This window comes from Sarcophilus harrisii, chromosome 1, assembly GCF_902635505.1.
Source record: "Sarcophilus harrisii chromosome 1, mSarHar1.11, whole genome shotgun sequence".
Taxonomy (NCBI): domain Eukaryota; kingdom Metazoa; phylum Chordata; class Mammalia; order Dasyuromorphia; family Dasyuridae; genus Sarcophilus; species Sarcophilus harrisii.
In genome coordinates, this window is record NC_045426.1 from 58,385,253 (window position 1) to 58,412,169 (window position 26,917).

At 38.2% G+C, this 26,917-nt stretch overlaps 1 protein-coding gene across 7 annotated transcripts in view; it reads right to left on the minus strand.

Moving 5' to 3' along the window:
• The window catches only part of MGLL (monoglyceride lipase), a 177,255-nt gene extending 150,933 nt beyond the window's left edge, over window positions 1-26,322 (minus strand). Inside the window, exons 1-2 of one of the 7 annotated variants that reach the window (XM_031956264.1) lie at window positions 26,094-26,322; window positions 23,885-24,027 (exon numbers count right to left, since the gene is read on the minus strand). In XM_031956264.1, the coding sequence (XP_031812124.1) occupies window positions 23,885-24,024 (140 nt within the window). In that variant the 5' untranslated portion in view covers window positions 24,025-24,027; window positions 26,094-26,322. Of the gene's footprint in view, window positions 1-527; window positions 673-1,208; window positions 1,351-2,256; window positions 2,650-22,059; window positions 22,209-23,884; window positions 24,028-26,093 lie in introns of those variants that run through there. The other 6 variants (XM_031956252.1, XM_031956279.1, XM_031956271.1 and 3 more) reach the window with 6 other exon arrangements.
• Between the last annotated feature and the right edge of the window lie 595 nt (window positions 26,323-26,917).

Genomic DNA, 26,917 nt, shown 5'->3' on the forward strand with positions numbered 1-26,917 from the left:
CTAGACAGTTTCCCTCAAAAATAACATATTTATACTTCCTGAACCACATAATCAAAGAAAGCAATATAGGAAAAGGATTAAGAAGAGGAAAGCCTTCCTATCTCCTTATCTGATTAAGTGATTACATCCAATGAAGAGATTTGATTTTAAATTAATGTCAATATGTGGCAGGAAACCCACTCAAGTACAAAAAAAAAAAAAAAAAACTCATGAACATGTGGAATTTTTTTTTAATTGCCAGATGGTAGAATTTGTATTCTTGTTTTTACAGTGAAAAGAGATTTTTATTTCATAAATTTAAAAAAAACCTCATCAAATATTACTTTTTACATTTAATTCATGTCTAAGAATAGGAAGTATCACTGAATTCAGATAACTTTAAACCACCCCAAAACAAATGTGTATAACTCCTTAGCCTCTAAGCCTCTGGGTGTCTCCAAAAATTAAATGGAACTAGAAGTGAAAATGGAGAAGACCAATGGCTCTTATTTCTACACAGTCCAAACATATCACTTAGAAACACTCACCTTGGCATCTCTTTGGGCTTCCAATATCTGCAGAAGAGATACTGCCCATCTGCATTGACCAGGTGGGGAAGGCTCTCATAAGGGACATTCTGGGGTGTCCGCCTAGGAGAACTTTCCTCAGGCATTTTGGCAGCCTCTTCAGGACCTTGAAAGGGGGGAAAAAAGGCACGCCTAAATGAAGAGATCTTACCAAAATGCTCATAAGCAGGGGAAAAGGGTCCTATCTACATAGGTTCAAAGTCAGCAGCATTTTAAGGAAACCAGTTTAAAAAAAAAACCACGTCACTCCATTTCAAAGATGGGGTGGGGGGAGAGATGATGGTCCCCTCCAACTGCTAAGATAGAGGACACATTTTTTTTAAAGAAAATATTCACTTTATTTAAATTTTCCACAAAAAAGTCCAAGGGCTTCATTACAGCTTCCCCCCCCCCCCCCTTTCCCATCTGTGTTTATTTTTAAATCATTTCAGGAAACTTAATCTTAAAGGGTATTTTAGCTGTAATCAAGTGGCAATTATAGGCACCGCTATGGATGCAAGGACCCAGCTGCATCTCAAGATTCATCTCTCTTAAAAAAAAAAAAAAAATCTAAAGAACAGCAAAGGGACAAAATAATGAGGTGAACGATACTGTTATTATCATTTCTACCATCCGACACACACACGAGCTAGGATGACAAACCTGTTTCCATCGTGTGAGGTTTTGCATTCCAGAGAGAAGACAGCACCAGGAAATCAGATCCGAGCAAAGAAAAAGCTTTCCCCCATCACTGCTGTCACACGGTAACACCCAACCAAATATTTAGCGCTCCCTCCAGCCCCCCTCCCCCCACCCCACCCCCAAATCATGCCTTTCTGTTTCTTGGAGTGTACGCCTTAGAGCCTGCTCCAAGCTCAGCTCCCTGTGACAGTCTCAGTCTGTCTCTCTCTCTCTCTCTCTCTCTCTCTCTCTCTCTCTCTCTCTCTCTCTCTCTCCTCCCCTTGCCACTTTCTGCTCTCCCTCTCCTCGTTTTCCCCTCTCCCTTCCTTTATTCCCCTTCTTGTCCCCACTTCTTTGCCCCCATTCTTTCTCTTCTCTCTATCCCCTCTCCTACTACTTGTTCATCTCATCACTTTATCTCAACAAATTCCCTGGTTCGAAAAGGGAGGGGCAGAGAAGAGCCACTCGAAGAACTAAGCTTTTTTCCTGCTCCAGCCTTGTGTGTGTACACACACGCGCGCACACGCACACACACAGACACACAGACACCACGGCTTTCTTGCCCCTGGAAGAAAGTTCTCTTTGCAGGTTGCTCAGCAAACTTTACTTCCTTCCAGTGTCTGATACAGAGGGAATAAAAGTGGCTCCTGTGGCTGTCATCCGAAAATTCAAAAAGAAGTGGGGGGTGAGGGGTGGGAGGAATGAAGTAGGGCAAAGCCAAGAATTCACCCAGTCTCTTAGCAGTGGATAGACATGAGCGTGCCCGGAGTCCAGAGGCCAAGTTCATCTGGTTGCACACAAGGATACCCGGCTGAGCGCGAGAGAGGGCGAGGGGAGAGGGCGGAAAGGAGGCTAGAAAGATACTGCTTGGCTCGACAGGCAACAGGGACTAGAGGCGTCAGATGCAGCAGGCTGCCGCGCTTAGCTGCAAGCAGGGTTTAATGCAATGCGGTCTCGGAGAAGGAGGAGGAGAGAGAAGGCGCCCGGTGCTTGGCACTGGCGTTGCCGAGCCGCGGAAAGGGGAGTTTACCCGTGGCTGGGCGGCCGGGCGCGCTGCTGCTGGGCTGACGCTGCGGCTGCGGCTGCGGCTGCGGCTGCTGCTGCCGCCGGGGCCGGGGGCCTCCTCCTCCGCAGGGCGGGCAGGCTGGGCTCGGGCAGAGGCAGGGGCGCTCGCGGGCTGGGTTCTGCTCGCCGCTCCTCCGGGCTGCGGCGGCGGCGGCGCTCGCTCGCTAGCTCGCGTGCATTGAGGGGAGGCGCTGTCTGCGGCCGCTACTTTATTCTAGGGCGAGGGCAGGGCAGCGCAAAGCCGCTCTGCGGCCAGAAGCCCAGGCTTGGCCAGCCAGCGCACGGAGGAGGCAGGCGCTTTGGGGCCGGCCCGGGGGAAGTGGGTGGGGATGAGTCCGAACCTGTAGCAAGCTGGGGCCGGGCCGGGGCGGCTGGCGGCCAGCGAGCCCGCAGGGGCGGGAGGCAAGTGGGGGAAGCGGGGCTGCCGACGGGCGTAGGGGCGGCCACCCCGCCCGCTGTACCCACGTTCTGTCCAGGAGCCAAGCCTGCTCAAATCCAACGCGATCGGGAAGCCGGGGCTCGGGCGGCAGCAGCTCCATCCCGGCTCGGGTGCCCGGCTCCTCCGGGCTAAAGCAACCTCCCTGCTGGCTGGGGACAATGCCCATGTGAGTCACTCGCTAATTAATAGCTGAGGATTCCGTGGTTTTCTTAATTAAGCTTGGACCCTCTTGGTGTCTTAAGACACACATACATGGAACTAAAACATAATTTAATAAGCATCGGGGCCGACCAATCCCAGGGAGAAAGGGTGGAGGCAGCTGAGCCATCCCTACAAAGATACAAAAGCCTCAGCCCCCTTGCATCCCTCCTGGTGCTGAGGGGGGCACAGAAAGAGGGTATTTCTGCCCTAACTCCAACCGCACAGACCAAGGAAAGCATCAGGGAACAAGGAATTCGGGGAATTGGGCAAGAAGTACGGTCAAAACAGTGAGAGGGTTTGCTCTTTCCTTATTAGCAACTTAAAACAAAACAAAAAACTCCTGACATCATAGAAAAGATGGCCCCGTTTCTCAGTTTCCCCTTTTTACTGTACAAGAAGAGGCTAGATCTGGTTTTTAAGCCCTTAAAAACTTAAGCTCTGTAAAATCCAATTCTAGCTCAACAAAGACTTAGGGTCTGGGCCCAGTTCTGCTTCTGGCTTCCTGTATGGCCACAGGCAAATACCTTCATCTCTCTTGAGTTTTACTTTTCCTCCTTTGTCAAAAGAAGGACTTGGTCTAAATGATCTCTTAAATTCCATCCAGTCCCAGTCCTAAAATGATCTAAGAACCCTTCTGACTACAACATTCTGGGTTTTAAGCTGTCTCCCAGCCCTGGCATTTTCTACTCAACTTTACCTGTTATCTTCTAAAGCGCCCTCCAGATTTAATGTTCGATCTTCTAAAGCTGCACCCAGCTAGAACATTTTATGTTCTAAGATCTCTTAGACATTCTATATTCTACTCTTTCAGATCTGATAAATTAACATTCCAAATGTTTTAATCCCTTCCACCTCTGGCATTTCATATTCTTTTCCACCCTCGACATTCTATGTTCTAAGGTAGTTTTAAACATTCTACGTTTTTAAGGTCTTTTCCAGTCCTGATATTGAGTTCTATATTCCGTTCAAATCTGACAATCCATTTTCTGGTCTCCCATCCAGCTCTGATATTCTATGTTCCCTGGTCCTTCCTAATGCTAATATGCTAGGGTCTTTCAGCTCTGATTATTCTATGGTCTAAAGTCTCATCCAAATCTAACATGCTATGTTCCAAAGATCCTCCCAGCCTTCCAGTTTTAATATCCCTCATAGGTCTATATTCCATATTCGATGGCCCTTTTCAGCTCTGACATTCTATGATTCTTGGGTCCCTTCCAACACTGACATTTTGTGTTCTAAAGTCTCTTCTAGCCTCGATATGCTACATTCTAATATCCCTTCTAGCTCTAACAATTTTTAATTAGCAGGATTTTACTTGATACTTTCAAAAGGAAACTCTAATGATCTATCTAAAAGTGGTATCTTAGAAAAGACAGTAATTAAGCACATGATGAAGTTTTCTAGAGGGATTAAATTTTTTAAATCAAAGTAGACAAGCCAATAATATAGTCTGGTAGATAGGGAAGGAGCTTGAATATCAAGAGATTAAGTTTCCTGGGTTTCCCAACAAGACTCTGTCTTAAATTAGGTGAATCATTCTCATGTTTAGTGTTTTGCTCTTTTTTTAAGCTGCCCATAAAATGAAGGGGAAAGCTGTCAGCATCATGAAAGTGCAGGCATTGGACTGGGAAGTCTGAGACAGAGTAAAGGGAAACTTCCATGGGCCACAATGGCCTAATTTGTAAAAGGAAAAGATTAGATGAAATGATTTTTACGGTCTTTTCTGCTTCTAAATCTATAGTCCCACAATCTCATTAGAATAAGATAAAAGAAAGATGTTCTCAGAAAAATAAAGTGTTATTATTAAGATCTTATTATATGTGAGGGCCAGAAAAATACAAAAATGCAACTAAATTTGCTAAAAACAAACAAACAAACAAAAACACTCTAAAATTTGCAAGGTACTCAACAATCCTGAGAGGTATGAACACTTTGTAGAAGGTATTCTCCTTTGTCCAAAGAATGAGATTATGAATTAATCAACATGTCAACTTCAAAAAGCAGGGTTTTCCTCTCTAAATTTTCTAAATAATGACCTCAATTCTCTAGGATTTTTCTGCTTGTGAAAAAAACACCAATATATCAAGGTACCAAAATGACCCTATCACAAAAACATTTACTTCAGGTCTAGAAGTAAAAAGACCTGAATTCTGGTCCCTGTAATTTGCTCTTTGAACATGGGACTTAAGCCACTTGCCTTCAGTGGGCCTCGATTTCTTCCCCAAAAAGAATTAGGTTAGTTAATCTCTGAGGTCCTTTCTCATTCTAGTGAGCTATGAATCTATAATAGCAACTGAACAGTATAAGCAAGTCTCTAGAGCCTAGACAATAGCCAAAGGTACTTTAGTGACAGTCCCCATATACCAAAGATGAGAAGAGAGTAATTGGTTCTCTGTAGTTATTTGTGAATTATGAATCTTTTATTAATATAGTCCCTGGATAATTTACATTGGTGAGATTAGACTATTAGAAACAGAAAGCTTTAAAAAACAGAGAAATAGTATAGACGTCTAAGAGGCAGGAAATATGCTATCCAACTTGACCACTGATTAACTGCATTAAATACAAGAAATCCATTCTCTGTGTGGGTCTCAGTTTCTTTCTTGTTATTATTCATGGACATTCATATAGTTCTTTAAGCTTTGCAAAATGCTTTCTTTATAGCCATTCTGTGTGATAACTAGTTTGAGTATTGTTCCCTTTTGTCTTTGTTTTTTTACAGATGAAGAGACTCCAAGCGCTTAAGGAATTAATCCAAAGTCTAATTTCTAATTATGTGAGGCAAGATTTCTTTTCTCTTCTCTTCTTTTTGGAGGCAATCAGATTTAAGCGACTTACCCAGGATCACATAGTTAGTAAATGTCTAAAGCTGAATTTGAATTCAGGTCCTCCTGACTCCAAGGCTAAAACTTTATCCAATGCATCATTTAGCTTGTGGCAGCATTTTAACTGTAGTTTCCAGATCTCAAGTCTAGCACTCCTTCCATCACATAATTCCACCTCTCAATGAAGAAATTGAGTCTCTTAAGAGATGTCTTTTTCAGCTCTCACATCCAAAGTTCTGAGGTTCATTCCAGTTCTCATATTCCATGTTTTGATATTCCTTTCAGTTATGATGGTCTGTATTTTAGCAGTTCTTCCAGCTCTTACAATTCACCTGTTAAGGTCTTGTCCAGCTTTATATTCCAGGTTCTAAATTAATCTCTCCAAGCTCTGATATTCTCTTTCCTAAATTCATTTCCAACTTTGACATTGTCTGTTCTATGATCTCTCCTAACTCTGACACTCCCAGTTCTCAGGTCCTTCCAGCTCTGACATTCTTTGTTCTTAGATCCATTCCAGACCTGACACTCTATGATTCAAAGTAAATTTATACCATTGTGTGTGACAAACACGCACATATTGTGAAATCACTTTAAATAATGTAAAACCTACGAAGAGTTCCAGCCTAAATGTTACCTTCTTTAGATAAATTTGGCATGTCAAAAATGTCAGGTAATTAGCGACTAGGATGAATCACAATAATAGGAATCCTACATGAGCAGGAGAAAGGCTAATAATTACCTGCTAGTGAGAAAGAGATTCTTTCACTGACAAACTTGTTCTATTACGAACTTAAATGTAAGTTACGGTACATACATCAACATGATAGAAAATATTGTTTAAATTGGGGATGAAAATGGACCACAACAGGCTCACTGGGTTAGCAGGTAAAAAATTGTTGGTTTATAATCAGCACATTTTGCTTTGAGTTAAATTTTTTAAAATCCTCTGGGAGCAGGCTATTTAAGCATCAAATTTGGGCCATTTTAGGACTAATAGAGGCTTATACTTATGTAAGTAAATTAGAACAAAGGGTTGAATAATTGAGCAAAAAATCAGAGTGTATCTTTAGTAATAACAGCAACAATTCCAATTTCTCTAGCATTTTCAAATTACCAATGAATTTTCTCACAACCACACTGTGAGGTTGGCAGTACAAGGTATGACTGACTTCATTTTACTTTGATATTTGGATGGATTTGTAGTCTCAGTGATGCAAGTACTTCCTCCAGTGATGCAGGTTGCAACCCATCCATGCCCTCTCATCTGGTACAATCCATACATCCCCTCTCATATATCCTTCATTGGGAATATACTCATCAAGCTAGGCCTTTGTTGTGAATTTTCTGGAGGCAGTCTTAGTTTCAGTTCAGAGTAATAATCACCTCAAATCCAGCCAGCTGATAAAATCCAAAAGTTTATTTTCTCCTTCCAAGCCTTGTCTTTTTCCTTGGTCCCGGTTAGCTTTCTTAGAGGCCTCTCTTCCTCCTTGGTTCCAAGAACTCTTGCAGCTTGTCTTTTGTCGCCTCCAGCTCCCTCTGAATCTTGGTTCTCATCTCCCCCACTGACTCCAGGAGCTCCTTATATATGATCTCTTAAAGGTGTGAACCCAAAGGTTGACCCCTCTTCTGAGAGAGTGGGATTGTGAGTTTCTGACTTGTGAATCTTCTGAGCTTGTGAACTCTAATGTGTGAGCTGATGAGTGAATTTTCAAAGGTGTAAACTCAAGCATTGTTTCTATCAATTCCAGTGAATTATCACCTTGTTTCAAGTTCTGGCTCATAACATAACTGAAAAACAAATTTAAAAAAGGAGTTGATTTAATTATATGCCATATCTTTTTCTCCTTTTTATTTTTTCTTCCAACTGTATTTATTTAGATCTTTTCTCAGAGTCAGTGGTCCAACCATATGCCGATTCAGGGATGACTCTCATATTAGAAATTGTTTCCTCTCCATTAGAATGTAATCATTTTCACTTTTTTCTGATGCTGTTTAATGCCTCCAAATTCTTTCCATGAGTAAAATATTCATGAGTGTAGACATGGTGCTTTTGAGTAGTCGGTAAATCTTTGAACTCTTTCCTTTCTTCCTCCTGAACCACACATTAATTTTTTTTTTTATCATTCTTCTCTTCCTTCATTCTTTCCTTTTCCCATGTTCCTCATAGTGGCCTCATAATGGTATGGCTATACTCAAATGGTATGTATGGATGAGTGACTTTTTAAAGCATAAGTCTGATTATTTTCCAGAAGAGTTGGACCAATTCCCAGCTCCACCAACAGTGCATTAGTATACCAGTCCCACCAACATTATCAGTTTTGTGTTTTGTCATCTTTGCCAATCTGATGGATGTGCTGTGAAATCTAACAGTTGTTCTAATTTGCATTTCTCTTATTAATGATTGAAACATTTTTATATGGCTACTATAAGCTTATATTTCTTTTTTTAACTGCTTGCATTTTAATTTATTTAATGGAAAATTTTTCATTTTAATTTCATTTTTATAGCTGTATCAATTCTCTATATATCTTAAATAATATATCTTTAGCAAAGATATTTGCTGCAAATTTCCCTCCTCCCAACCTCCAATTAACACTTTCTCTTCTAAAACTAGATACATTGATTCTGTTCAGAACCACAATTTACAACATGTTTTTTCTCAATGTCTTTATGACCATTTTCAATTGACCAGATATCAAAGCTTTTTTTGTTTATTTTTTTGAGGATCTATCATTTCATTGGTGTATTGAACTCCCATTGGCCTCAGAGAGTTCCTCAAACCAATGTAGATCAGAAACTGTTCTGTAATTCAAATAAAGCATTGAGAGGTTAAATGACTTGCCTGTGGTCACACAGCTTGCATGTTTCAGAGATAGGACCTGAAACAACCTTATGACTTTAAAACCAATTCTCTAACCATCATGATGTCTCTCATCCTAATATTTGCTGATTTAATTTAGAACATAGCATATTCTTCATAAACTTTTGCTAGCTCTTCATCAATCTTAAATAAAGATTTTGATCCCTCTTTAAGCTACAATTCTTTTCATGGTGGTATTTTAGCAAATAATTCCCATATGCCCTATAATAGGAGATGACCCAATGGCTGTTGAAATATGTTTTTGTTAACTTTGCTTGAAAGAAAAAAACAACTCTATCAACTCCTTTATTTGTCTTTTGAGAAGAACCTGATTTATCCTTTGATTTAAGCTACAGCTTCCTTTTGTTTTCTGGTTTCATTTATTTTGAGAATGTCAAGATTGATATGATTCAGTCCCTCAAGAATTATTTCCTTTTTTGGTTATTGGGCAAGGATCTCACATTTGGAGCACCAATATCTTTTTTTTATTATTAGTGACCCATCCTCTTTGATTCAGCAATACCACTACTAAGTCTGTATCTCAAAGAGATCATAAAAAAAATGGAAAAGGACCCACATGTACAAAAAATTAAGGGGATTCCTACCAATTGGGGAATAGTCAAAAAGTTGTAGTATATCAATATAATGGAATGCTGTTGTTCTTTACGATAATAATTATATATATGTGTGTGTGTATACACACACACACACATACACACACATATAATGAACAAGCTGATTACAGGCAAAACTGGAAAGACTTACATAAACTGGAGCTGAATGAAGTGAATAGAACCAAGAGAACAGTATACACAATAACAGCAACATTGTGCAATGATCAAGTTTGGTAGATTTTCCTCTTCTTACCAGTATAATAATCTAAGACAATTCCAAAAAACTCATAATGGAAATTATCCATGTCCAGAGAAATAACTATGAAGTCTGAAAGCAGATCTAAGCATACTATTTTCTTTTTTTTTCTTTCTTGTGGTCTTTCCCTTTTGTTCTGATTCTTCTTTCACAACATGACTAATGTGAAAATATATTTAATATAGTTATACATGTATAAAATATATTATTCGTGGTAAAAGAAAAACGTTTTGATTCTTAGTACTCTTTGTCCCTCCTTCTGCAATTTTACCATAATCACTGAAAAAGCAGAAATGGGTTGTACAGAAGTGAGAAACTTTTATATTTTTATTTGTTTCATGGGTTGTCATGACCAAGAAATTCATCAACAAGTGGCCAGCCAATTGATGGTTTGCTTCTCCCTTTTTAGCTAGGTTGGTCTTTGGAAAACGGAAAGTCTATTTCTAGAATCATACTAGAAAAGTTGATTCTTCACTAATATAACTTTTAGGAACCTGGGATCACTGCCATATCATGAGGCAACATCAGAGTTGAATGGTGAGAGTTTTACTCAGGAGAATATAACTCCTATCAGAAAACTTCACAAATTACTCTTCTCTTTCATAGTTGCTTGATCTCTAGATTGGATGATCTCTGAGATCTCTTTTATCACTGTCATCCCAAGATTCTAAATTAGCACAGAGTCTAAAATAATGATGTATCTGATTGTATGTACTACTAAACAAAGCAACTGTATAAATTCCTAGTTGGTCAAAAGGAGGCTTCCACTATAAGGAAGAAGAGGGAGACCTGCCATAGAGCTGACTAGGGAGGAGAGAAGAAGAGCACTCAGTAGGATAAATGAACTTAGGGAAGAGCTAGCAATCAGCATTAAGAAGGGTCAGCAGCAACAAAAAGGGAACTTTAGATTTTTTTTTTCCTGTTGACATAAGCCAGGAACCTGGAGGGTTGCAGCTGTCCATGAGGAGAGGAAAAGAAATAAACAGAAAAAGTGCAGTGTGCTACCATGGAAAACTAGAGATTAGAAAAATCAAAAGCAGAAAGGAAAGAAAAGCCTGGGTCAAGTACTTCAGTTTCTCCTTCTATAAAGGTTCCATAAGCCCAAACCTGAGTCTCAGGAATAAAATGAAGGAACAAGATAACCAGCCTTGTAGGGTGGCAATGCACAGGAGGATACAATTTACATTTAATAAATGTGCCTATTTTTAGGGGCAGCTAGGTGGTATAGAGGACCATGAACTCTTCCTGAGTTCTAATCTGTCTTCAGACACTTACTAGCTGTGTGACTCTGGGCAAGTCACTAACTCTTTACTTCAAACTTTCTCATCAATAAAAAGAACTGGAGAAGGAAATGGCAAACCACTGCAGTATCTTTGCCAAGAAAACTCCAAATGGGGTCACAAAGAGTTGGACATAATAACAACAAACCTATTTTAAAGATTAAAAATTCCACTCTAAAGATTTAAGTATTTATTTCATAAGTTGTCATGTTCTAACAAAAAGATGAAGTCTCAGGTGAACAGTAATATACAAAAGGGCAATTTTCTAGTTGTGTGTATACAGTTTTCATTGCTTGCCTAGGCTGTATAATTCCTTTCCTTGGATTGACCAGGACCTTAGAAATAAAAGACTACTACACAGTACCATATCCCAAGGAAGTCCTGCCATCATCCACAGTGATAAACAGTGTTAAGTAAGTCTTCCCATCATTGAAGAGTAGGGAAATTGATTTCTACACTTTGATTCTGAGTCAAAGCTAATGAATAGCCATCAGCACGTTCATGGTTAGTACCTATGCTGAAACTTTATTTAGCCTCACAGTTTATTTTAACTAATGTCAACTATCCTCTTTCAGGCTCTTAATTCAGGAAAAAGCACTGAGCTGGGCAGAGCTTGCTGTTCCCTGTTGTTACCAGAGTTAATTGTAGGGTTGTTTAATATAGTCCCCAACTCTACTAAAAATTCTTAAGGAAGACAGTAATACAAACATTGACATTTAGAACAAAGGCACCAACACCTGATGCTACCTTCAAATTTGGATTGGGATCTACAGTTACCAATCTTCCCCCTATTGCTGAGGGCAGGCATAAAATATATCTGAAGTAAGTAGCCTTTGGGGGCTCTCATGTGAGCAGTCAGCTAAATAAGAACATGTTTACATAGGCTTGGGAGGCAGATAGTACAAATAATATTATTATTAAATATTATTCACATTTTATAGGAGATAGTGTCAGTGATATGATTTCCCCTCTTTATACTGTTAAGTCCATCCCGTCCCCTTCCTCTATCCAGATATGGAGAAGTAGCATTTTATAATAGAAAGAGCTTTCTGCTTAGAATCAGAGGTTATGGATTCAAGAGGCAATGCTATTATTTATTATCTTGGTGTCCTTGGGCAGCCACTTAACATTTATGAATCCTAATTTCCTCATTCGTAAAAATTGAGAGGTAGAACTAGGTTCATCTCAACTTTAAATCTATGATATTATGATGGCTAAGGTGGAGTTGGATACGATGCCCTCTAAGAGTCAATCTTCTGTGCCTGGTTATGGATTCAAGAGTCAACTCTATTATTTATTACCTTTGTGCCTTTGAGCAAGCTACTTAATATTTATGAATTCCTAATGTCCTCATTTGCAAAAAGTAAGTGGTTGAACTAGGTTCATCTCAACTTTAAATCTATGATACTATGATGGCTAAGGTGAAGTTGGAGAAGATGCCCTCTAAGAGTCAATCTTCTGTTCCTGGGAAGACTCAGGAGCAAATGTTGAGACACAAAGGAACAAGAAAGTCTAATAAACAGATGGAATCATTCTAATGAGCCACTACTCTTGAGGAGTGGCTATCAATAATCAAATATTCCCAGAATGCCTCCTTCATTTAAAACACTGCACAAGATCTTTAGTGGTCTGTCCTTAAGGAGCTGTCTTATTGGGAAACATGCATGTATATATGTACATATATAAGAAAAGTTAATGATAGAGCGTAATCTATCCCAATTGTCCTTGAATGGTATAAAACATAAGAACTAGGCATAAGTTTTCTATTACCACCCCTACCCCAACACACACATACATACCCCAGAATGGTCAGGAACCGAGATTAATAAAACTGACAAATGAACTGTTTTTAGGAAACAGGAATTCTCTAGACAGAGATGTGATCAAGTAAAACCTTAAAATGATATAAGAAGAAATAATTGTATCAAAGGATCTGAGTTCAGATCCCAGTTTTTCTATTTACTGTGACTTTGAACAAGTCATTTTCCTCTCTGAGCCTTGGTTTCTCAATATGGCAAAATGATGGGGTTAGACTAATTGAGCCTTTGGGTCTCTTCCAGCTCCAAAGTCTGTGATCCTTTTAGTAAGCATCTTGCTCCAGCATGATTGGTTCTTTTCAGGTTACATCCTCTATGCTTGAAACTTCTTTTCCAAGATTCTTCACTAACATGTGATGCTTTCAAAGTGCCAGAATGTCTCATTAGTCTACCCAGTGAATGATGAGGGTAGATAGAATATGAGAGGCTACTTTGAAGTACAGACTGAAGAGCATTGTTCTTGTGGGGCCACCAAAAGAGAAGATTTTCCAGTGGCAGCTAACCAAAGCTGAGATCCTAAAAACAACACTCAGGGATTGCTTTTTATTAAATCAATCCTCCACAAGGAAGAAAATGCCTCAGAGAAAAGAGACATGAATGAAGGTGCTGAGAATAGAAAGCAAAATATAGTTTGTTATAAAAGCATTGTAGAGAGATTTGTTCTCTCTTGACATTCAGCTATGTAGTTTTCTCATGCTTATACAAACAGCCTATTAGGCTGGTGTTATTCTTGCCCCCTGACACCAGTGTTGGAGAAAAAAACTGATGAATGTTAATTTTTGCACATGGATAAATGATGTAGCTTGCTGAAAAGCAAGTGACCTAATTTAGAAAGTTTTTTTTAATATTACAAAACATTTTTGAAAATATCTGTTTGAATCTAAGTTTTCTCTATGAATAGGCAAACCCTCAAGATAATCTATACCATAGATTTCTTAAAAGTTCATAATTAACCTAGTAGGGTGCTTTAACAAGAAGAAGAGAAAAGAAAGTTCCCAATGTTAAATGATTTGGAGAGTTTACTGGGAGCTTGCTTTGTACTTTTCATTGTGCTTATTGCCAAAACTAAAGTCCCTCGTGTGATTTCATCTAAGGGACATGAGAAGACTCTGCTACCTTAAAATCCCCTCTGCCCACATATCACAATGTTGGAAATGCTCCCATTAGTGAGTAATCCCTTTCTTCCATTTGTAATGTCTTTCCTTTGCCTTTGCCCATTTCATCCAAAAACAAGACTAAACATATTCAGAAATTTAGGAGGAGGGGAAGAATAGTCCACATCTGAGAAGGAAGAAGTCCAAGTTGGAAGAACAAATATCCAGACCCCATTGGTACCAAGGTGCCTCTAGAATAATCTAAGGTACTGAGACTGGTTATGGATAGTCAGGAAGACCTGAATTGGAAACCTCCTTAGACACTTTCTAGCTTTGTGACTCTGAGCAAATCACTTAGCTTTAATTTCTTTATCTGTAAAATTATTAGGTTCAACTTGATAACTTCTAAAGTCCCTTCTAATTCTAAATCTGAAATCCTATGATTTTATGTTCATATAAGCAGGAAAACTGGTTGCTAGGCAGAGGTTCAGGCCAGGAAGTGTTAGGAGTTCAGGAAGCAAAACCAAGAAAGTGGTGAGAAAGAAGCTCTTAGTTTGCCTAGTTTGTCTCTCCAAAGTCTCAAAGTCTCAGACCTTTTATAATGCAGCTCCAAGCAAATCAGATAAACAAGCATTGGTTAAATGCTTACTATGTGCCTGACACTGTGCTAGGTGCTGGGGATATAAAAGGAAATCTATCTCTTTGCCCTCACAAAATACAAGACAGCTGGAAAACCCTGCTCCTAGAGTTAGAGGTAATGCTTGCCTTGCCCATAAGATAAAAAATACTCTCTCCTCATTAGACTCCGAACACTTTGAGAATTGGGACTGTCTTTTTGTCTGTCTTTTTTATCTCCAGTCCTTAGCACAATACCTGGCACATAGCAGATGCTTAATAAATGTAGCTGACTTAACTTGACATCCAATAGGTGCTTCTCTTTCCTAATCTCCCTCACTTATTTTGCCTTATCTACTGGTGAGCAAAGGCTAAGTTACAGAATGTTGTATCTTAAATAAAAATCTAGCAAAAAACCACTCAAGACGCCAAATTTCAGGCTTGGTGCTGAGCCAACTAAATCCTAGGGAAAAGGAGGTAACAAGTGTACTTGGTCAGATCAGCTCCCAGAGCCTTTCATTCAATTCTGGATTCTAGAAGCCAACAACTAGGATAGTGAAGGACCCTGATTCCATGCCACATGAGAATTGGAGGAAAGAATTAGGACTACTTAGCCTAGAATATAAAAGATTTAAAGGGGACATGATCTCTGTCTTCAGTAATTAAAGAGCAAGTGATTAGAAGTGGGTTTGGCTTTGTTCTACCTGGTTCCAAATATAAGAACTAGAAGGAGTGAGTGAGAGTGGTGGAGATGAATTTTCAGATCTATGGAAGAGAACTTTCCGACAATTCCAACTACTCCAAAGTACATTGAGCTGCCTACAGTTAGTTCCTCATTAGAGTTTTAATGATACAGACTAAATGACTAGTTTGGAAGAATGTTTTCTAACATATGAATTGGTATGGATTGGGCCACTTAGTCCTTTCCAATTCTGAAATTCTTCAGTTTTTTGTGTCCACTCTGGAATGATTACATTATTAACTACATGATTTTGAGCAAAACACAATTTTCCTGAGCCTATTTCCTAAGGTAGCTGTGTGACCTTGGATAAATCACTCCAATCACTCACTCACTTTTTTACTCGACAAACATTAATAGAGCACTTACTATCTGATCTGTGCTAGGCCTATCCTAGGTACCAGAGATACAAAAAGTGGCCAAAAAAAAACAAACAAACAAAAAACAAAAAACAATTCCTGCCCACAAGGAGCTTACATTCTAATGTGGGAGATATGTAAATAAATATATACATATAAGATACAGAAAAAGTAAAAAGAAGATAACCTCATAAGATAAAGTTCAAATAATTGGAGGGCCTTGTAAAAGATCTCTTGCAAAAGATGGAATTTGGGGTGATTCCTGAAGAAAGTCAGCTATGATACGGGGCAGAGATGAGGAACAAGAGCATTCTAGGCATGGGGAACCACCAGCTCAAAGCTCAGAGATGGAGTGTTACATGTAGGAAGGGGCAAGGTAGTAAAGAGCTAGAAAAGCAAACAATGACTTTATATTTTATACTAGAGATTATAAGTAATTTATTGAAGAAGGAATTGAGATGGGCAGACCTATACTTCAGGAAATCAGAATACAGAGAAATTTTTAAGATAGGGGGAAAACTCAATGGCTATCTCAATAGTCTAAGTGAGAAAGCTTAAATTAGGCAAGTTTCTATGTGACTGGAGAGGCAACCATGTATACAAAAGATGTAAAAGTACAAAAGATAAATCTTGACAATGGTTTGGATATTCAGGGCAAATTAGGATAAGGAGTCAAAGATGACAGTATGGCTACTCTTATTTCTAAATGTGGCAAGGCTCATAAGTACAGAGTGGGAAATAATTTCTAATATTCAAAATGCGATCATCAAGGAGCAAGAGTTATTTTTATATCAGGTACAATTGCTTAAAGTTGTCATTTTTATTTTGCCTTTTGACCTTAGATGAAGAGAACACAGTGGGATGAAAAGTCATTTGGTTTCTATCAAATCCTCTCTTCAGGATTCTGTAGCAGGAAAATTCACAAATCTCTTTGGTTGCTAAGATTGTTTCCTGGCACTTTGTGAAAATTGCTGGCTTTTAGATACAAAGCAGACGGATTCAGGCTGAAGGGAGGAAGAGCCATAAATGCAGCAAAGAACAGAAATTCAAAATGCAGCAGGAAACAAACTAACCGGGGAACATGTTCACTGGGGCAAGTAGCCAAAAAGACCAGAATATTGTGAAGGACGAGTTTTTCAGTAATGCACATTGAATCAATTTCCTGGCTTATAAATTCTACAACAGTGAATTTCAAGGTATTAAATTACTGTATGCCCATATTGGTTGCAAATGTTTCCCAGTAAGATAGAAAAAAAAGAGGAAACCTTTTTAAAATGATGAACATTAGGGAAAAGGCATCCTGATAATAATGTCAATTTTAGTAACAAAAGGTTGGCATGGAGAGAGTATGGGCTATTTGTGCTGTTTATAAGTAGTACTAGTCAGTCATGGTGCCTGAGAGAAGAAGCAATTTCCTGAGAGTAATTAACTAATGTTTCTTTGGGGGAAAAAAATTGAAAACATTCATCAATAGGAAAAGCTGGATGTTTTTGTTTTAGATAACATGCTTTAGTTATTAGTTAAGTTCATCTGAGGACTTGAAGGTAGTGTAATATAGTGACAATACTAAACAAAAGCAACCAGGTTGAATCCCAGCTCTGTCATTTGTAACCTTGGTCAAATCACTTAGTAACTTTAGACCTCAGTTTCCTCATCTGTAAAGTGAGGGTTTTGGACTAAAAGATTTCTAAAATCTCTTCTGCCCACAAATAAATATTCCCTCTTCTTTTCCTGATTATTCATTCAATAAATCTTTTTATGAGTTCCTCTTCCATACCCAAATTCAATATTTACAGAGCATCTACCATGTAAAAGACATTGTATTAGTTGCTGGGTGGACTGAAATCAAGTACTAAGCAGGGCTCTGCTATTAAGAAACTCAAAGACAAGATAATATTATATATACAAAAAGACTTGGGCAAGGCAAGGAAAGAATACTTTCTCATGAGGCTTGGGTCTGTGGCACATATAATCTTGGGAGAATGAGGACTCAATTCTCATGAGATATGAGAGTCAATGATACAGATAGATTACCTAAAGAAGAGGAAAGATTGGACAAAATAAAGAAAATGGAAGTCACCACTGGTGGATTCATAATTGTATGGCGCAAAGGACCAAATCACCCAAACTGTACCTGTGGGAAGAAGGAAAGAAACTGTTTTCATTCAGAAGCAAGCCTGAGGTTGATCCCTGTTGCTTTATTGTTAATTTCTGTCCCAATTAAATGTTTTATTTATCCAAGACTATTCTTTGTTCTATTAGAATGGGGAACAATTGAATTGCTAGATCTAGAAATTTATGATGATCCCAACTTTCTACCTGAGTAGGAATGAATGAGTCATTTAGATAAATTATCACTGAAACTTGATCTTCTCAACCTGAACCCAAATTTGTGGGAACCCAAAGTAGGCCAGGCCTGCTGGCAACGCTTGAGGATAGATATTAGTGCTTCAGTGGATTTTTAATTTCATCTCTGGATATTTCCTCTATCAGCACAGATCACAACCTATCCAGGTCTTCTAATACTGTGTTATTCTTATCCACACAGAGCTCCCAGAGAGCATCTACACAATGTAGCAAGCAGATCCAGGAGAACATTGTACTTAATAACAGTAATATTCAACTGTGAATGATTTAACTATCCTCAGCAATACAAAGATTCAAGACAATTCTGAAGGACTTAGAATGAAAAATGCTATCCACTTCAGAGAAGGAACTAATGGAGTCTGTATACCAATCAAAGCATACTTTAAAAAAACAACCCTTTTTTTTTGTCTGTGTCTGCTTTTGCAACATGGCTAATGTAGAAATATGTTTTGCAAGATTATACATGTATAATCTATATCAAATAATTTTGGCTTCTCAAGGGGAGGGGAAGAATTTGGAATTCAAAATTTAAAAGGAAAAAAATGTGAAAAATTGTTTTTATGTGTAACTGAAAAAAAATGTACAAATAAAAAAAAAAAGAATCTACACAGTGTACAGACATTCTTCTGAATTCCCCGATCTTCCTACATAACCCTTTAACCTCCTTTTTCTGATACTACATTTCCTGAATGACATCCTTTACCAACTTCTTGTACATAGGTCATCACTGGAAATGTATTTTGGTCAAGTCTTTTTCCGTAACTCTCTTCCTACTATTGTGTTTGTGTTTGTCTCTGCTTATAATCAGTTCAAATCTCTTGTTTCCTTCACTTTGACATAGTTGCTTACTAATAAACTAGATCTACTATTTACATATGTGTGACTTTGGGCAAATGATTTGACCTTTCTGGGCCTCAATGTCAGAAGATGTCAGGGTTGGGTTCTAAACTAAAATCTTTTCCAGATCTAAATTATACGATCTGGTGTAAAATTGGTTAGGAGATTGGGCTTGTAGGTAGATGCATTTTGTGTGAGCAGATTCTCAACATTGTTCATAGAAATCATTGTGGTTATTTCTGGAATTAGTTACAGGAGCTCTATTGCATGACCCCTGTCCCCATTTACCAGATCCAAACTATTGGAAATAACTACAATTCCCTCCTTTCCTGAATAATTAAATTTGAAATCATGAGACTTCATATTAACATTTACTATAATCCTTTAGTTATAGACCACTCTTCAGCCCAGTTAGGCTGTGAATTCTACAAAGGCCACGATTATTGGCTATGTCTTGTTTAAACTTTATTACTTCCTCCAGAATATAGTATAATAATTCATGATGATGATAATAGCTAATATTTATATAACATTTACTACAATTGTTATACCATTTGATCCTCACAACAACTGTGGAAAGTAGGAACTATTATTATCCCCATTTTATAGATGAGGAAACTGAGATAAACAGAGATCAATTGATTTGGCCACGGTCACACAGCTAATAAGCATCTAAGACCAGAATTTAATGAAGATCTTTCTGACTGGTCTGCACACAGCAAGTACCTCATATGTGTTTGTTTAATTAATTAATTGTCAGAGAACTCAGAGTAGAATAAACCTAAGAAATTAAATGTTTGTAGGAAAAGAAGTTAGTTGTTAATTTAATTAATTGTCATAGAACTCAAAGAAGAATAAGCCTCAGAAATGAAATGTTTACAAGAAAGAAATTTGTTAGAGATCATCAGAATCTTCCACTGGAGAGGAACTCTGGGAATTGGTGAAGGCAGTGTTGCATCAAGAAAAGACAACTGGATTCAAAATCAGAGGATGTGTGTTCAAATTTCTGTTCTGGTCTTACTTGAGCTTTCTGGGCCTCAATTTCCCCAGTTATAAAAAATGAGGGAGTTGGATTTCCAAGTTCCTTTCCAATTTTCAATGCCATGAGTAAAACACCAGAGATGACATTTGCTAAATATCAGAGAGAAGGTATCATTTCACTTCCTGCTATAGCATTGTCTGGATCTCTACTTATTTTCATATTTTAAGAGCCCAAGATATAGTTAGTGGAGATGCCCTCCACCAACTTAAGTTGCAATTGCGGTGTCTTAAAAGACAGTATTCTAGAGTTGCTGTGGCCAAAATAACTCAACACCAGCTTGGATGATGAGCGACTCCAAACTTAGCTAAGCTGCTCCTCAGGTGACAACCACACAGTCTGTCACCATGCCTCTTCTTGAAGTGTTGCCCAACTTGGGAAGGCCTGCCAGAGCTTGTGTTTTTTTGGCATAGTCTTTGAGAAAGTCCCTGTGGAACCGGGAATAGAGCGCTGGACTCCAAGTCAGAACAAACTAGATTCACACTGTCTCCAATATTTACTAGCTCTGTGACTCTAGGCAAAGCATTTAACCTCCTTCTGTCTCACTTTTCCCACCTGTAAAATGGAAATATCAAAAACCACTGCACTTGTTTCATAGGATCTTTGTGGAGGATTACATGAGATAACCCTAAACACCAGGTAAATTTTTAATTAATCAGGTGTCCTTCACGATGAAGTGAGGCAATAGAGGGTGACTTAGATGTCTAAGAGACAAAAAGAGGTCTTCTCTGATTTGTTCATTTCCTTTTCCCCTGCAATAGTCATTTGTGATTTCTTCTATCAGTCCATGATAGAGATATAGGTATTTTACAGCTACTTTACAAAACATAACTGCAGTTCTTGACAAGATTAAAAGCTTTGAGTACATCAGTACAGAATCCAGATTGCATAATCAGAAGATGGAGTACATTTTTCCTTATCCGTGGGGAAAAGGACAGTGACTGGATCCATGATTTTATTGGCATAGATAACTCCCAAATAAAGAAACTCCTTCTACCAATGCAAGTCAACATATTCTCATCAATTTATCATTAGAGACTTAATAAAACACTGAGTGTTTAAGGGACTTGCCCAGGTTGATACAGCCAAGTAGGACTTGGCAAGGTCCTCCTGGCTCATAGGCCAGCTCTCTATCCATTATATCACCCTTCTCTTCTTCATCCATATGATCCAAAATATAATTCTTTAGAGGAAGGAAAATTTAAACTATAAGGTGAAAATAATCTAAGCTTTGAATACTACATTAAAGTAGAATGCCTAAAAACACTTTTGAGAATGGGTAGGGTGAAAGGGGAGGGAGAGAATAGGATAAAGGGGGGGAATAGAATGAAGAAAAGTATATAGTAATCCTTACTATAGAAAAAAAATTTACAGCAAGTTTCTCTGATAAAGACATCATTTCTCAACTGTACAGAGAACTAAGTCAAATTTGTAGAAATAAAAATCATTCCTTAATTGATAAATGGTAAAAGGATATGAATAGGTAATTTTCAGACAAAGTAATCAATGTGTTGAGTCATATAAAAAAATGCTCCACAACACTATTGATTAGAGAAATAAAGATTAAAACAATTCTGAGGTACCATCTCACACCTATCGGATTGACTAATATGGCAGAAAATAAAAATGACAAATGTTAGAAGGGAATATTAGGACACCAATTCACCAATCATGAAGTTGTATACTGATTCAATCATTCAGTAGAGCAATTTGGAACTATGCCCAAAAGATATACCCTTTGATTAAACATTACCACTAGTAGATCTGTGTCCCAAAGAGACAAAAAAGAAAAAGAAAAAGGACCTCTATGTATAAAAATATTTATAGTAACTCTTTTAGTAGTGCAAGAATTGGAAATTGAGGGGATGTCCATCAACTGGGGAATGGCTGAACAAGTTGTTGGATATAATTGTGATGGAAAACTATTACACTATAAGAAATGATGAGTAGGATGCTCTCAGAAAAACCTGGAAACATTTACATGAACTGATATAAACTGAAATGTGCAGAACCAAGACACTGTAAACAGAAACAGCAATATTGTATCATGATCAACTGTAAATGTCTTAGTTATTCTCAGCCTTCAATGCTGATTCAATGCAATTCTGAAGGACTTATGATGAAAAATTCCATCCATCTCTACAGAAAGAAAGATTAAAGCATACTTTCCTCTTTACTTTCTTTATTTTTCTTACAGATAAAATGAGTCTGGGTTAAATGGTCTCTGAGATTCCCCTAAAGATCTCATGTACTGTGAACTCAACCCAGTATCTAATAATTATATTCCAAAGGATCTTAATATAAAAATTACTTGATGCTTGGTCTAGGACCCCCCAGAGATTCACATAGAGAGTCTAACCCTATAGGGTTAGTTAATTAGTTCCTTTCTTTGGCTCAGGTCCCTACTGATAATAACCCAACCATACCTGCTCATGTTGTGAGATAGGGTTGGGGCACAGTCTGCCCTCCACAGGATACCTGCTGGGAAGCAAGTGATGAGTATGCTGGAAGATTAGGGTGGGGATGGAATTATTCCAGTCACCTGTTGCTGTGGATGTCCAGGGAATGATAAGATTACAGCTGCCAGAACACCTGACTCAGAAGTAGTCATGTTGGGGGCTGTCACTATAAAAGGAGGGAACAGGGTTGGGGAGTGGGACAGTAAGAGTGGGTATGATTGTATAAGAAACCACACCCAAGACCTGTTTATCAAGAGAATTTACAGGACAGGACTCGATTCAACTTCCCACCCTCCCACTGATTAACCACATATCCCTAAGGAGCAGGCAAAGTACACCCTGGAAACCTCAGCTTCCACTTTGAAATTACTACTCCAGGAGGTCCCTACCCAAATGATTAAACTCAGGAAATGTCAATCCTTTGTTGTTATTCAATCTCATCAGATTCTTCGTGACCCCGTATAGAGTTTTCTTGGCAAAGATACTGGAATGGTTTGTTGTTTCCTCTTCAGTGGATTAAGTGAACTACCCAGGGGTCCTTAAACATCTAAGGTAACATTTGAACTCAGGTCTTTCTGATTCCAGGTTCAGTGCTCTATCCCCTGCACCTCCTTTAGGACCTTTCAAACATGCCTGGGGGACAAAAAGATAAAGAGACAAAAAACAAAAACAAAAAAACCTATCTCAAGAGTTTTAGTCTCTAACCTGTGCTTAGAAAGGGAAACAGTAAGGTTGACAAGGGTAGCCAGGATTTGGAATTCCAGGATCTCCCCTTTCAGATTTATCTAGATCAAGGTTCAGCAGAGTACAGACCAAGGATCGAATACAGCATGACCTATTTTTGTGTGGCCATATAACTAAGAGTGGTTTTTGTATTATAAAATAAAACTTTATTTTAACCCATAAGAATCATTTTTAGTTCACTGGCCACAAAAACAGGTGGAAGACTGAATCTGACCCACTGGCCACAGTTTGTCGACCTAGACAAACACAGGCCATTTGCCATGTGCTTCTTCTCCAAAGCTCCATTTTAATCTAGAGAAGGGAGGGAGGGAAAGAAAGATGTTCTCCTTCTACCTTTGAGGAACTCAGGTCTGGAAGTCCAAATAGCTAAAAAGAATGGAAAAGACAGTTTGCTTTTACAGAACAAGGAGGAAGAATGGTTCTTCCAACAAGAGTCTTTCTCCCCTGAGTCTCTGTCATGATTCACCTTGGAAAGAGCCACCATTAATTAGAACCAATCATAGAAATCCCCTCTATCCCCTAAGCAAAGTGTCATACTACAAGTGAATAGCTATAGGAAGTACTGTGTAGGCAAAGATCCTTATCCTCTAATCTTATAGTAATTTTTTGAGCAAAAGTTATCAAATTAATCAAACCTCATTATATAATAAATTTACATAATATTAGGTTATTTTATTTAACTCCCCCAAAATATAAATATGTTTATATGTCTATATGCACACATATAATGAACCTTTATATAGAAATATAACTTATAACCTTTATATACATAAAGGTTATATATATATATATATATGTATATATAGGTTTATTTAGTTTGTCAAAACCATAATTCAGTATCTAAAACCTACTGTCGAATATATTTATGCTGAATATCTGGAACTGAGACAAAGGTGTCCTGTGTGGTACCTCTGCATACAATAAAACCTTTGGAATGTTTGATGCATTGAAAGAAAAGGGGAATTCTTTTATAAAAGTCAGCTGGTACATCCCATGAGAGTGGAATGTTAAATAAACATTGCTTCAAGTTGTAATAAAATCAACTCACTTCTTTTGGGATTCAATGACATCTGGACATTTTCTGCCTCTGACAGATATGCTTTCAGAATGTTCACTTGTCCAAGCCAGGAATGTCAACTTCAATTCTTGAGCCCAAAGCAAAATTTTCAATAGGAGCCCCTTTAACATTAGCTAAGAGCAAAAGAAACAGATCTCTCATGAAGGGACCACTTGGGCAATACCTTTATATAAAATCCCAGAACTTCTACCCATCCTAGCCAGACAGACAAAATAATTTCATTTCTTTCCTGACATTCCCCTTTTGTCTAACATGCAAGCAGCTGTTGTGTACTCTCTCTGTAAAAATAAGCCTTTGCAAAAGTCATCCTTCCTCCCTACTTGCATCATCATTAATGTCTTTGCATACTAACCATGCATGTTACTAAGGGCAAGTTACTTTTTTGTTATCCAAATGATAGATTCATTTGATGGGCTACTTTTTTTTTTTTGCTAAGGCAATTGGGGTTAAGTGATTTGCCCAGGGTCACACAGCTAGGAAGTGTTAAGTGTCTGAGGCCAGATTTGAACTCAGGTCCTCTGACTTCAGAGCTGGTGCTCTATCCACTGTGCCACCTTGGCTGCCACTGATGGGCTACTTTTCTAGTTGTATTTCATCATCTCGACAAAATGCACTTTTCATCCACTTTGTCATTTAGCTGTAGATGGCCAGCTAGTTAGTCTCTTTCACATTGCTGTGAATTTCATTGCCTATACTTTGTGTACTCCTATTGATTCATAAGTATCAACAAAAATTATTGACCTTTCATGGTATTGTTTTTATTTTTACATGAAGAAACTGACTTTTCCTCACAATAAATGGAATTTCCAAGAAAGAGGATATTTAAATAGTGAATCTTTTTTGGAAGGTTAATGATGCAATACAAGGAATTGTTTTTATCAGTGAATAGACTTGGTCACAAAGGTGATCAGAGGAAAGGTAAGGGAAAGGGCTTGTAAGTTAGGAACAGATCCGTAAGTAGGACAGTATCTCTAGAGCTTTTTTCCAGGATGTTAACATCTAGGAAGTATACTTCTCTAAGAAGTGGCTTCTTCCCCAAACAATCAATCCATAATTAATGAATAAATATCTATTAAGTATGCTTCATATGCCAGGCACGGGGCTAAGTGGTTAAACCCTCCATTTTTCTGCCTTAATGAGTCACTCCTGAGATTCCACCCCTCATACACTTTCTACTTTCTATTCTTTCTCTGCTTCACTTCTTTCCAGGGAGTGGAAGGGAGGTCAGGAATCACTGGCTCTATCTAAGGCTGGATTCTGGGGAATGAGTAACTTCTGCTCCTGCAGTAACTACATCCAACTAAGGCATACTGTCCCCTATGCCCTCTTTTTCTTATTCAACTGAATATTCCCCAGGCACCATAATTCCTACTCAGGTCAGAGCTCTGGGCTAATTCTGGTGTTGCCACCAGCTCATTTAGTCACTGCATCTCTTTTTTCATCATGAAAATGAAGAAATAGGTAGCAAATGACAAAGCAAGGATTTAACCCTTGGATTGCCTTGGGGTCCTTGGACCATCCAAGGATTGAATTGGGGAGAGAGGAGGGAGAAGAACCTTGCTGAGATGAAAGTGACGATGAAGTTTTATAATGTAGTGTGCATCAAGTAGAGTACTTCAAAAGAAGACTAGAAAATTAAAACCTGGTGAGATTAGGTAGTCCATGGAAGCAGAAATCCATTGAAATGAAATGTCTGGTCTAAGGTTACAGAAGTTTCCATCCCAGTGTTCCTCAAACCATTCATTTTACATAAGGGGAAACTGAGGCTCAAAAAGATATGCCCTCTTTCTCTCAAGGTCACACGTAGCTAGATAGACTAGAACTCAGCACTGTCTCCCAGGCCAGTGCTTGTTATGTATTCCTCTATTCTAAATTCCTAATAGTTTTAAATAATATCCTCCTACATTCTACCCTCTCAAGGCAGTTGAAATCCTGAATCATTTCTTATTAACTCCCCATATTCAAATTCAAACTGAATTTAGGTAATGGCTTCCCCATTGACTACCTTTATTTTTATAAGTATTATTTCCTTTATGAGCTGAGAGAGTTTCTATTTAATGGCCCATAAAAGACTGTGGCTGCAGAGATCTCCTCCTAGTCCTATTTCAATACAGCAATGACACTAATTACTTCACAAAAGGAGAACCCTGCCAGGGACCTTCTCTGTTCCAAGTCTTACCTAGTATTTAGGAGCAGTCTGGTGCATAGATTAAGAGGTATAGGAATATCCTGAAAAATGTGAAGTGAGGAACCAGTATTAAGAACAGATCCACAATGCAGAAGGTGGAAACTTCAAGTGGATGATCCAAATCTTTTAAAAGACGTGACCTTGGGTTCCTACAGCACCTTTTCAACAAATTTCCAGGCTTTCCAGACTCTAGACAGAGTGACACAGCTGGGAGGGGCCTCTGAATACAGAATGTTAGAACTAGAATGGACCTTAGAACATTGACTGTCTGAGCTAAAATGGCCAAGAAGGGAGGGGCCTAGAGTATGGAATGTCAGAACTGGAAGTGGTTCTCAAAGTGTTGTGAAGGGTCTCCTGGGGATTCCTGAGACCATTTTTAGCAGGTCTGTAAACTCAAGACTATTTTTATAAGAATAGTAAGACATTTTCATTTCTAACACAATAAATGTCAACAGATATAACCCACATAAACAAAGCCCTTGGGTGGGATCCTCTAATTTTTAAGAAGGTAAAAGGGTCCTGAGAACCTCTGATCCATTTCAAACCCTTCATTTTATTTATCATATACTCCAGTATTTTCTCATAAGGGAATTATTATGACCATCATTGTAAAAAGTGAAAAAAGTCCCTAAAAAGTGATAGAATCAAGGTAACACAAGAACAGAGCCTTAATTCTTCCAGGTTATCATTGACAGTCTCATCAACATTCTGTTAAACATTTAAACTTATTCTTCTATAAAAAGAATGTTTTCTAGTACTTTCTTTACAATAGGCCATAAGTAATCTTAAGTATTATTTTTACCTCCATTTGTAAA